At 47.1% G+C, this 12,157-nt stretch overlaps 2 protein-coding genes across 3 annotated transcripts in view; one reads left to right on the plus strand and one right to left on the minus strand.

Annotated features, from left to right (window-relative positions):
• Pp2d1 (protein phosphatase 2C like domain containing 1) overlaps window positions 1–862 on the minus strand; it is a 45,645-nt gene extending 44,783 nt beyond the window's left edge. The window contains exon 1 of the mRNA XM_021218474.1: window positions 813–862. Within this exon, the coding sequence (XP_021074133.1) occupies window positions 813–862 (50 nt within the window). The remainder of the gene's footprint in view (window positions 1–812) is intronic.
• A 2,294-nt stretch (window positions 863–3,156) lies between these two features.
• Kat2b (lysine acetyltransferase 2B) overlaps window positions 3,157–12,157 on the plus strand; it is a 105,030-nt gene continuing 96,029 nt past the window's right edge. For both annotated transcript variants that reach the window (XR_003842458.1, XM_021217610.1), the window contains exon 1: window positions 3,157–3,755. Coding sequence is in view for 1 of the 2 variants with exons in the window: in XM_021217610.1 (XP_021073269.1) it covers window positions 3,507–3,755 (249 nt within the window). In the remaining variant the exon portion in view is untranslated. The remainder of the gene's footprint in view (window positions 3,756–12,157) is intronic.

Consider the following 12,157-nt stretch of genomic DNA (forward strand, 5'->3'; position numbering starts at 1 on the left):
GAGTTCCAGGACAGCCAGGGCTACACAGAGAAACCCTGTCTCCAAAAACAAAACAAAAACAAAAATTTCTTTTACTTGAGGGCTAGCCTCAAACTTCCAACCTGTTTGATTCAGCTTCCAATGTCCTAGTGTTAAGAGAAAACAAAACAAAACAAAACAAAATAAAAAACCAAAATACCTTCTAGCCAAAACAGTAAGATCTTAGGCTTGGGTAGAGACATGACATTTTAGTTGGGCTGGCTCATCCCCTGACCTAGAGACAACCCTAGGGAGGTAGGTACAAATTAAGCCATGCTAAAGAGATAGATGGGAGACGAAATCAGTCCTTTAATGGGATATTGTACTTTTCCTTCTCAGAATTTAACTCCAGATGCAAGGGCTTATGGGCCATTGGGCTGTACCGCTGTAATGTAGCTTGTATGTCTATCAGGTTTTCTGACTTACTCAGTGAAGTGCAGCTTCCCTCCTTCCTTGTTTCTAGTCTGTCTTGTCCTGAAATGCCCTATGATACACAGGCTAGCCTCAAGTTGGGAGATTTGCCTGCCTCTGCCGCAGAGTGCTGGGATCAAAGGCACATCCAACAAACACCCCCAGCCTCTGTATCTCCTGAAAGCATACGCTCCTTAACACTTTAGGCTTCCCCTCCCAAATATCGGGCTTCCTTAACTCCTTCTCTGTCCCTGTAGTACAGCCAACTTAAGCTTATCCCTGACTAAAAATAAACGAAACCCAGACTATGGTTACTTTATTTGGCTTTGACAATCTCTAGGGGGTAATCCCTAATCTGCTTTTCTAACTGTTGGCCTGGCTACCTCCCATCTGTATACCCCAGATTCTTATTTCTCCTGGCCACCGTGCTCATCGCCCATCTCCCCTCATTGCCGGCTTCCTCTCTTCTTCCTCCTGGTCTCTCCACTCTCTTCTCCACCCTTAACCAGTTAACTCAAAACCCTCCAGTAACCGGTTGTAGGCAGTTTTATTTACATCAAGGAACAAGGTTTGCACGACCAAAGCTTGTAAATGTTAAAATTGTCACACGTAGGCTTAGACCTCCCCTTTGGGTACATAATTTAGCATTACAATACACAGCAAACCTCTACAGCCTCTCTTCACATCACTTGGTCCTTTGTCCTCCACCAGTGGTCTGAACTACATATCCGCTTCTGTGGCTCGGTCTTCTTTTTCTTTTCTTTTTTTATTCTTCAAGCCAGGACAGGGCATCAGGTCCCACAAACACATTAAGGCAACGGGAGCATTTTTTCAGTCTCTTAATTGAGATAATGTTCTTACACTTACCCATAAGCCCCTCTGGCTGTGCAGCCACTTACAGATCTGGGCAGCTAAGCTTGTCTGCTTTTTTGACCTCTTAACTCAAAAGGTTTATCTTTGCTTTCCCACCAGCTCTACCTCCTCTTTGGTTTCTAGCCAAAAGCACTAGCGTACTGCTGCCCCTGGCCCTCGGGGCATTCTCCACTTTTCTCTGAAGGTTATACACACCCCAACCCACCCTTTTGTACAGCCACTTACACCCCACCCAAGCTCCAAGTGCAGAACAGGCTTAATTTCTGGACTCTAAAAATGAGCCAGTTTTCCTCTTCTGTTTTCCTTTGGGCAGCTGCCAGGATTTACAGCTCCCTAGAATACATTGGACCTCAAGCTTCCTTCTGAATCCACTTAAAAATTCTTAGATAAAGGACACTAAGAACATATAAGAGAACCTGGATTTCCCCAGTAAGTAATGTTTTAGTAACGTTATTGTAAAAACTCAAACAACAACCAGCCAGAGGACAGTGATGTAAAACCTGAGGTTTTTTTTTTTCGTTTGTTTGTTTGTTTTTGGTTTTTTGAGACAGGATTTCTCTGTATAGCCCTGGCTGTCCTGGAACACTGTAGACCAGGCTGGTCTTGAACTCAGAAAGCCTCCCAAATGCTGGGATTAAAGGCATGCTGAGTTTATTTTTTTTTCTTGTTCGTTTATATACAAGCTCTCACTGGGTCTCACTGTGTAGCCCTGGCTGACCTGGAACTCCTAACGTCAGACCTGAATGCCTCAAACTCACAGAGCCTGGCCAGTGTTTGCTTCTGCAGTTCTGGGGTCAAAGGTGAAGACCACAGCTCCTGGCATTAATGTTTTTAAATTAATTAATTAATTAATTAATTATTGAGGCAAGAGTCTCACTCTATTGAAGTTCCACACTAGGTAGGGACTTCGGTTAGCTGCAGCCTAGTAAGGCTACAATTTCAGGGCAGTAGGTGTCACTCCTTCCAGAAGAGACTTCTCTCTTTCCTGGCATAGCATTACTCTGCGTTAAAAGGACACAGAATCTGGCGAAACACATCTTGAGACATCAAATGCAATTTTAAACATGACTGGTAAAAGAATATTTGCAAGGGGAAGCACATCCCATATGGCTGGAGTTCAGCAGGAGCTACCAAGCTTGCTAGACAACCAATCACAAACCATTGTCCCACATTGTCACTAGGCTTGCTCCGCAGAATTAGGGCACTTGCCAACGGTGCTGACAGGCAATGCAGGGCTGTTCAAATCGCTTTAGGAAGGTTGACCCATGTGAACAAATGAAACAACTTCTTCCTGCCATCAGAGACAGGGACAATAGTTTTGATTTTGAAGTTTAAGTCAAAAACGGACGCTGTCTTTCTGGTTAACTTGAACGCTGGGGTTTCACCTTTGAAAACAATAGACACACTAGCGGCTGAAAGTAGCCAACCTCGAGTGAACCCCCGCTGGCGGACTAATTTCAAACTTTTTCCACGCGTTTAGTTTTCATTTCGCCAACATGTAATGTTCTCAAACGAAGTATTATGTGATATATATGTATATATATGATATATATGTATATATATGTGTGTGTATGTATGTGTGTATATATGTATATATCCCATTGAGTCATCTCCCTCCCTCTCTGGTCATATTCGGTTCAGAAACTACCAGGAGAAGACGACTATGGGGAAGAATTGTTAAAAGAAAAAGTTTAACCCAAAGTCAAAAAAAAAAAAAAAAAAAAAAAAAAGGAGCCCCTTCACGCCATGATTTTGGTGAATTAGCAACAAAGAGGAGGATTGGTCGCTGACGGGTACTTCTGGAAAACATTTTTTTTTCCTCTGGCTCCCGCTAGGGTGGAGGAAGTTGGGTCTCGGCGCGGGAGGGTGTCAGGCCCAGGGACGCCAGCAGCGCAGGGCGGCAGGTGCCTGGGCTGCAGCGGCCCGGTCTCGCGGGTCGCCGGTCACCTACCGGCCGTGGCGCTCCCGGCGGGCGGCTACGCTCGCAGCAGCATGCCGGAGGCCCAGGGGAGCAGAGCGCGGCCAAGGCACTCGGGCCCGCTAGCGTCCTAGCCGCCCGGGGAGGCGCGGGGGCCTGCGATCGCTGGCGGCCGAGTGCGGCGGGGGCGGGGAGGGCGCAGGGCGGCGGCCGCGGGGGGAGGGTCTCGGCTCCGCCACCAGCGCCCGCGGGGACCCTGGCGGCTGCGGGTGACAGTCGGGGCGGCATGGCCGAGGCTGGCGGGGCCGGGCCCCCAGCACTGCCGCCCGCGCCCCCGCACGGTTCCCCCCGGACCCTGGCCACCGCTGCCGGGAGCTCTGCTTCCTGCGGGCCGGCGACCGCGGTGGCCGCGGCGGGTACGGCCGAGGGACCGGGAGGAGGCGGCTCGGCTCGGATTGCCGTGAAGAAGGCGCAGCTGCGCTCTGCTCCGCGGGCGAAGAAACTGGAGAAACTCGGCGTGTACTCCGCCTGCAAGGTACCCGCTGGGACGAGCACAATCGCGGGGTCACGGGCGGGCTCGGACCCCACTCCCCTCCCCCACCCCCTTCCAGCTTCCCGCCGGCACCGCGGAAGTGCAGCTTTCTCTGCGCGCGCTCGGCCGCTGCGGCTCGCACGGCGTCTCACTGGGACAGGGGTAGGGGGTCTTCTAGATCTGGCGGTGTCCCTCTTCTGGGAAGGATGAGTCTCGGCTTCCGAGTGCTCGGGCTACACTGGGGCTTTTTCTGCTCTGTAGGAGCTCGCGGGAGTCCTTTCCCAGGGAGCGTAACTGTGCTTGGTGTGGCGGATCAGTCGGGGCTGGGAAGCAGCTTTTTTGGGGTTGGGGGGCATCTTAGCGTGTCTCCCTGCGCTCGCCCTCCCCACTGAGCCCCGCTAGGAGGAGCTGGGTTGTGGAGCGCCCAGAAGTGTCCTGGAATCCTGGCGCTCTACGGGAGCGAAGGGGCGGAGCGCGGGGTGGGTGGTGGGCACTGCCCCAAGCCCTGGTCCTTTGGCGCCTGGCGGCCTCGACCGTGCGGCGACAACCCTGTCATTATTGTTATTACTTATTTAGCGAAAGCGGGATCCTGGCCACTTAGGGTGTAAACAGGGTCTGGCAGGGTGACAGGCCAGGCGGCGAGCGCGTCTGCCCAGTTTGAAGACAGCTTTCTTGCCATTCTCCCTCTCTGGGGACTTTAGGCACCCAGGGCATCCAGCTGTAGGGCCCATGTAGGGGGCTCAGCTCCCCAGGCTGCACGGGAGAGCGACTCTGCGCTGTAGACTGCGGCTTTGTTTTGACAGGGTGACAGCAGAAGTGGGCGGGGACTTGGCCTTGTCAGCCCGAGCGGCCTGTGGTTGGGACCTGGGAGAGGAGCACTCACTCACTCACTCACTCACACCTTCCGTTGCTTGCTGCTCTAGCCTACTACTGTAAAAGGAGTCACATCCCCAGCATCCAGGTTCTCATCCCCACTCCCCACTGTACAGCCAGGATGAATAAACCTGGTAGATGACATCCCTCCCGGGGCATTCTGGTTGTCGTGTTTTCTGGAGCTTTAAGGACCTTGGGCTCTCGAACATGCCCTTTCCTTGTGGCCACCTCCTGTTTATCGATGCTGTCGTAGCACCTGCTGTGCTTTCCTGAGAGGGCTCCAATGCGGTGCCTTAAGCACACAAGTTGGAATGGCTAAATGCAAAATCAGGAGGTCTGGGGTGGGGTCTGAGGAGTTACATCTCCAACAAAGCCCCAGGGGATGCCAGTGGCAATTGAGAATACTTTCCACGAAGCAAGTATATTACTACTTTTGAATTCTGCAGAGGAGCTGGGAAATACTAACGTCACGTGGTATATCCTAAGGAGTGCAAAAAAAAAAAAAATTGGAAGTATGTTTCTAAGAAATGGGAAAGGCTAGGGGCTCTACTGCAAAAGCTATTGGCTTCCTTAGTTTTACAGTCCTACCAGTCCGACCTACCATCCTCCTCCTTAGACAGGACCTCTGGTGTAGCATGCAGGGAGAGAGTGGCCCGACAGAACCCAGAGCAAGTTCAAGGACTTAATAAATAGGCTTGGCTTTTGCAGCTGCTCTAGTCTCATTCAGAAAGTCAGCTATGTAGTCCTGCCTTAGTTTTCAGTATTAGCCTGAGTTCCCATCATCAGTACCCACCTCCATACTGCTTCCTGTCACGTAGTATCTGAAAACTTTCCTGCGGTTGTACACACACATTCTTTTTAACTTTCTCTAGGTCTTCCTATGTAGTCCAGGATGGCCTTGAACTCCTATCTGCCTAGGATTACAGTTCTATCACCTTGCATCTCCCCTGGCCTTCCCAAATACTTTGAATTATTCATTAGTGAAACTTCAAGTGTATAACTTGAGTATTTTTTTAGTCATATTTTCTGACAGACTCCTAGGAAAGAAAAACCTGTTATTCAAGCTCTTTTTTTTTTTTCCTGCTTTTGAGAAACTTTATGAAGTTTAGTGTGTGTGGGGTGTTTGTCTGCGCGTGTCAGAGTGTGTTCATCTCTTCTGTGTACTCCCTGAGTCATCTCACCAGCCTGAAAGTGTGCGGTCTTATTTGCTGATTTATTTAGCTAATGTTATGAGGAATTCTAATTGGGGCCAGGCATTAAGCCAGGTGCCAGGTTGATGGCACTGGCATCTGTCTTTGTGGAGTTGTTGGAGCATGTGTTCAGATTCTAGGGAAAGGGCAGTAGTTACCCTGTTACAGTGGACTGTAGTGAAGCCTTCTTGGGGTGTAGGGCTGGCTCGGGAGTTGGAGAGCTCAGGAGCTGCAGATCCAGTAGGAGGAGGGAAGTGTCATACTGATTTAGAACTTTTGGCCTGTTGGAGTTGTTGGGTGGGGTAGGGTTTCTTGCTGTAAAGAGAAACTGAAAGCAGTTTTAAAAACCTGGAGCTGGGCCAACCAGAGCAGGCCCTCCTTTGCTTGGGGCCTGCTGGAGTGGGGGGAGGGGGGAGTGTGGCCTAGTGGGTATTTGGAAATACTAGACTCCAAACCTGGGAGGGATGTTATCTTAGTTTTTTTTTTTTATTATTAAAAAAATATTATGTGCACTTGTGTTCGAGTGCATATGATTGGATTTGATGAGGTTTCTCACATAATATGTGGCTTTTTTTTTTTTTTTTTTTTCTTTTTTCTCAGCTTGTCTTTGTACTTAAATTGAGCAAGTCACAAAAGAACAGATGACACTACCTCTGTCAATAAGTCTTGGGTCAGTGGGACACCAAGGAAGATGGAAAAAGACGGGTCTGGGAAGACTTAGTTTGTTCCTGGGGACCACTGAAAGCAAGCAAGAGATCTGACATTTAGACTTTAGGAAACAGAAGCAGGAGGGGAGAGTCTGTGTTCGACAAACTTGTCTTGCAGGATCCAGCCTAGAGCTCTTTGAACTGCTTGTGGTAAAGGTTGCATCAGAGCCACTTGGCTTGTGTGATAAGGAAAGCATAGTCTTGACCTTGGTGACTTCGCATCCTCTCAGTTTCCCCTTTCCTGGGTCTATATTACGTGTGTCTTCCCTGGCTGACGTCTCGGGGCACTGTGGATCAGTTCTCTTTCCACCTCAGGTCTTTGCACGTTTTCTTTGGGATCTGAAAAGTCTTCTTTCCTCCTGAAAACTGATTTCCCTACCCTAGGGAGGTAGCTTATCCCAAGGCCCTCTCAGAGCTCAGTATTGATCTCACATGAAAACACACACACACACACACACACACACACACACACACACACACACACACCCCAAACCCTAACAAAGCCAAAAGAAATGCAAAATTTGTTCTCAGACATCTTGTCTTTATTTCCCTACCCAAGATTTTAAAACATTATGCCTCCTTTCTGCAAATTTAATTGTTATCACAACAATCAAATTTGATTTTAATTCTACTGGTTAGAGAATTAGACTACTACTACAATCTTTTGTTTTGTTTTTCTGTTTTTTTCCAAGACTGGGTTTCTCTGTGTAACCCTGGCTGTCCTGGAACTCACTCTGTAGAACAGGCTGGCCTCGAACTCAGAAATCTGCCTGCCTTTGCCTCTCAAGTGCTGGGATTAAAGGCCTGTGCCACCACTGCCCATCCACAATCTTTTTTTTTTTTTTTCTGAGACAGGGTTTCTCTGTGTAGTCATGGCTGTCCTGGAACTCACTCTGTAGACCAGGCAGACCTCAAACTCAGAAATCCCCGTGCCTCTGCCTCCCAAGTGCTGGGATTAAAAGCGTGTGCCACCACTCCCGGCACAATCTTTTTTTTTTTTTTTTTTTTTTAAAAGAACTGTTTTATTTATGTACTTTCCAAATCTTGCCCTCCTTCCCAGTTTCCCCTCTAAGAGTTCTTCCCCCCTCCCCTCTTCAAGCTCTCCCCCCACCCCTTCCCTGAGCCATAAGTTTCTACAGGATTAGGTGCATCTTCTACTGAGGCCAGACAAAGCAGTCATTCCTCTGCTACATATGTGCCAGGGGCGTGGACCAGCCCATGTATGCTCTTTGGTTGGTGGCTTAGTCTCTGGGGGCTCCCAAGGGTCCGAGTTTGTTGACACTGTTGTTCTTTCTATGGGGTTGCAATCCCCCTCAGCTCCATTAATCCTCCCCCTCTTCCTTAGGGGTTCCTGGTTGGCTGTAAGTGTCTGCATCAGTCTCAGTCATCTGCTAGTAGAGTCTCTCAGAGGACAGCCATGCTAGGCTTCTGTCATGCTTGTCCTTTTGGGTCTGCATAACCTCGCTCAGAATGATATTTTCTAGTTCCATCCATTTGATGTCCTTGTTTTTTTTTTTTTTTTTTCCTCCCCGGAGACAGGGTTTCTCTGTATAGTCCTGGCTGTCCTGGAACTCACTTTGTAGACCAGGCTGGCCTTGAACTCAGAAATCCACCTGCCTCTGCCTCCTGAGTACTGGGATTAAAGGCGTGNATGGCTGACATCAGAGTTTGCTGTGTTGGTGAAGGCTGGAGATGGATGGGGCCCCAGTCAGGTCATTTCAGCTCCTTTTTTTTTTTTTTTTTTTTTTCTTTTTTCTCAGCTTGTCTTTGTACTTAAATTGAGCAAGTCACAAAAGAACAGATGACACTACCTCTGTCAATAAGTCTTGGGTCAGTGGGACACCAAGGAAGATGGAAAAAGACGGGTCTGGGAAGACTTAGTTTGTTCCTGGGGACCACTGAAAGCAAGCAAGAGATCTGACATTTAGACTTTAGGAAACAGAAGCAGGAGGGGAGAGTCTGTGTTCGACAAACTTGTCTTGCAGGATCCAGCCTAGAGCTCTTTGAACTGCTTGTGGTAAAGGTTGCATCAGAGCCACTTGGCTTGTGTGATAAGGAAAGCATAGTCTTGACCTTGGTGACTTCGCATCCTCTCAGTTTCCCCTTTCCTGGGTCTATATTACGTGTGTCTTCCCTGGCTGACGTCTCGGGGCACTGTGGATCAGTTCTCTTTCCACCTCAGGTCTTTGCACGTTTTCTTTGGGATCTGAAAAGTCTTCTTTCCTCCTGAAAACTGATTTCCCTACCCTAGGGAGGTAGCTTATCCCAAGGCCCTCTCAGAGCTCAGTATTGATCTCACATGAAAACACACACACACACACACACACACACACACACACACACACACACACACCCCAAACCCTAACAAAGCCAAAAGAAATGCAAAATTTGTTCTCAGACATCTTGTCTTTATTTCCCTACCCAAGATTTTAAAACATTATGCCTCCTTTCTGCAAATTTAATTGTTATCACAACAATCAAATTTGATTTTAATTCTACTGGTTAGAGAATTAGACTACTACTACAATCTTTTGTTTTGTTTTTCTGTTTTTTTCCAAGACTGGGTTTCTCTGTGTAACCCTGGCTGTCCTGGAACTCACTCTGTAGAACAGGCTGGCCTCGAACTCAGAAATCTGCCTGCCTTTGCCTCTCAAGTGCTGGGATTAAAGGCCTGTGCCACCACTGCCCATCCACAATCTTTTTTTTTTTTTTTCTGAGACAGGGTTTCTCTGTGTAGTCATGGCTGTCCTGGAACTCACTCTGTAGACCAGGCAGACCTCAAACTCAGAAATCCCCGTGCCTCTGCCTCCCAAGTGCTGGGATTAAAAGCGTGTGCCACCACTCCCGGCACAATCTTTTTTTTTTTTTTTTTTTTTTAAAAGAACTGTTTTATTTATGTACTTTCCAAATCTTGCCCTCCTTCCCAGTTTCCCCTCTAAGAGTTCTTCCCCCCTCCCCTCTTCAAGCTCTCCCCCCACCCCTTCCCTGAGCCATAAGTTTCTACAGGATTAGGTGCATCTTCTACTGAGGCCAGACAAAGCAGTCATTCCTCTGCTACATATGTGCCAGGGGCGTGGACCAGCCCATGTATGCTCTTTGGTTGGTGGCTTAGTCTCTGGGGGCTCCCAAGGGTCCGAGTTTGTTGACACTGTTGTTCTTTCTATGGGGTTGCAATCCCCCTCAGCTCCATTAATCCTCCCCCTCTTCCTTAGGGGTTCCTGGTTGGCTGTAAGTGTCTGCATCAGTCTCAGTCATCTGCTAGTAGAGTCTCTCAGAGGACAGCCATGCTAGGCTTCTGTCATGCTTGTCCTTTTGGGTCTGCATAACCTCGCTCAGAATGATATTTTCTAGTTCCATCCATTTGATGTCCTTGTTTTTTTTTTTTTTTTTTCCTCCCCGGAGACAGGGTTTCTCTGTATAGTCCTGGCTGTCCTGGAACTCACTTTGTAGACCAGGCTGGCCTTGAACTCAGAAATCCACCTGCCTCTGCCTCCTGAGTACTGGGATTAAAGGCGTGGGCCACCACCGCCTGGTGACGTCCTTGTTTTTAATAGCTGAATAGTATTCCATTGTGTAAATGAACCACCTTTTCTGTATCCATTCTTTGAGGGACCTCTGGTTTGTTTCCAGTTTCTGGCTATTATGAATAAAGCAGCTTTGACCAGAGTAGAGCAAGTGTCTTTTTCATTACCACAATCTTAAGCCAAATTTGAAGCAAGCTTTAATTGAATACTGGCCAAGTCTGTAGAAAAATGCCCATGAATCATATTTTGCGGGGATTTTAAAAGGCAAAACTCATAATTCACTGAATTTCCTATCAGATCCAATCAGGGTCAAGCATGCAAGCATACATCCTGATGTTTTATCTGCCTACATTACCTCCGGCTTAAATCCAATCAGGGCCAAGCATACCTTGTGCCCAGGTGTGATCTAGCACAGCTGGTGCAGATGGGTCAAACAAACAAAGGACAAACAGCTACCTATTCTCCACTGCAAACAGAACTCATAACCTGCAAGTGTATTTTTCCTGTTTTCGTCTCACATTCCTTCCCTGACTTATATCCTGAGCCAAATCCTTGACTCTGTGATGACCTGTTTATACTGGGGTTTAATAACCATCAGTTTAGTGGTATCCAGACAGGAATTAGTTAGGCATTTAGTTAAGGCATCAATGATGCAAGAGTAATTAGCAGAAGCAGAAGGGCCAAAGGCCCTGTGATGGCTGACATCAGAGTTTGCTGTGTTGGTGAAGGCTGGAGATGGATGGGGCCCCAGTCAGGTCATTTCAGCTCCTTTTTTTTTTTTTTTTTTTTGTACAGTTAGATAATAATTATCCTGAGTGGTTTATATAGAAACAACACTTTTCTTTTAAAGCCACGCAATAACCTCTTTGTTTTACATTGGGCAGGTAGAATGTTCTATCACATTGTAGAACTGTTTCAGCTAATGAATCTACCTAGTGATAGATTTGGGGCTATTTGGTTTTTAACTGTTACCTTTCCTGGTATGCCAATGAGTATTATAGGTGTTTGTCCCTTATGCCAGAGAGTTCCCTTTTGATCTAACATTTCAGCCTGTAGGGGGGACAAGGGTTGCCCCTACTCTTTTGTGTAACTATTTCCTGCTGAAACTAGGAGGTCATTTGTCAGGGCCTAGAAACGCTGGAATGCTAGTCAAGGTCACAAGGAAATTCAGGCAATGGGGCATTTATCAGGAGCATCTGGTTTGCTGACCCCCTGAAGGGACAGAGAACAATCCCATCACCTCTCAGCAAGTCCAGGGCTCAGGAGCAGGCTGTAGTCAGCAGCTGATTCATGGATGGTGTCTGTCAAACAGGATTCTGCTGGGACAGAGAGAGACGGCAGACAGAAGCTGAAGTGAGGAACTTAAAAGGAAATTAAATTACACTTGGAACGTTCAGGCCCACAGACCTAGTAATTGTGGGAGGGGAAGCAGTCTCCTGACCAGGACAGAGAGCCCATACTCAGTTCAAATAGGCTGGTGAAGAAACTTAAGCTATACTTAACTGGAGTCCTTTTGGCCTGGGGGAGGTGGATCCAAGTCTTATGATGCCCTGAAGCTTACGTGATTTTTTTTCTTTAGTTTACAAAGAGACATAAAAATTTTAAGATATATTAGCATTAAGCTGTACTGAAATCCACACTGTAGGAAAAAATAGCGTTACCTTATCAGAACTTCATTACTCAATGTTAAAACTCTCTGGCTCTTTGAAATCTTAGTATAACAATAGCACAGAAGGGGAAAGAAGTCCAAAACATCTTCTGTTTTTCATATCCCTTAAATCACTTGCTTATGCCTTTATATCTTGCGTCTATGCACCTTAAATCTTTTTTTTTTTTTTTAGACCCTCAGAACTTATTGGAGCTTTCAGATCCCCAGGCTTTTGTATACCTTAGAACATTTTCTTAGACCCTCAGAACTTGCATAGACTTTAAACCTTTTTTCTTTCCATCTATTCATTTACCGGTGACAGGAGTAGTTATTATTGAGAATGGTTATTGCAAAGCAAGTTCTTTAAAATAAATGAACGGTAAAGAGTTATATCTGAAGCCTGCTTTTCCTTTAATCTGAAGCCCGTTAGCAAGGCAAACCTGTCTGCCTTTTCTTTTCTTTT

Source organism: Mus pahari, chromosome 18, assembly GCF_900095145.1.
Source record: "Mus pahari chromosome 18, PAHARI_EIJ_v1.1, whole genome shotgun sequence".
NCBI lineage: Eukaryota > Metazoa > Chordata > Mammalia > Rodentia > Muridae > Mus > Mus pahari.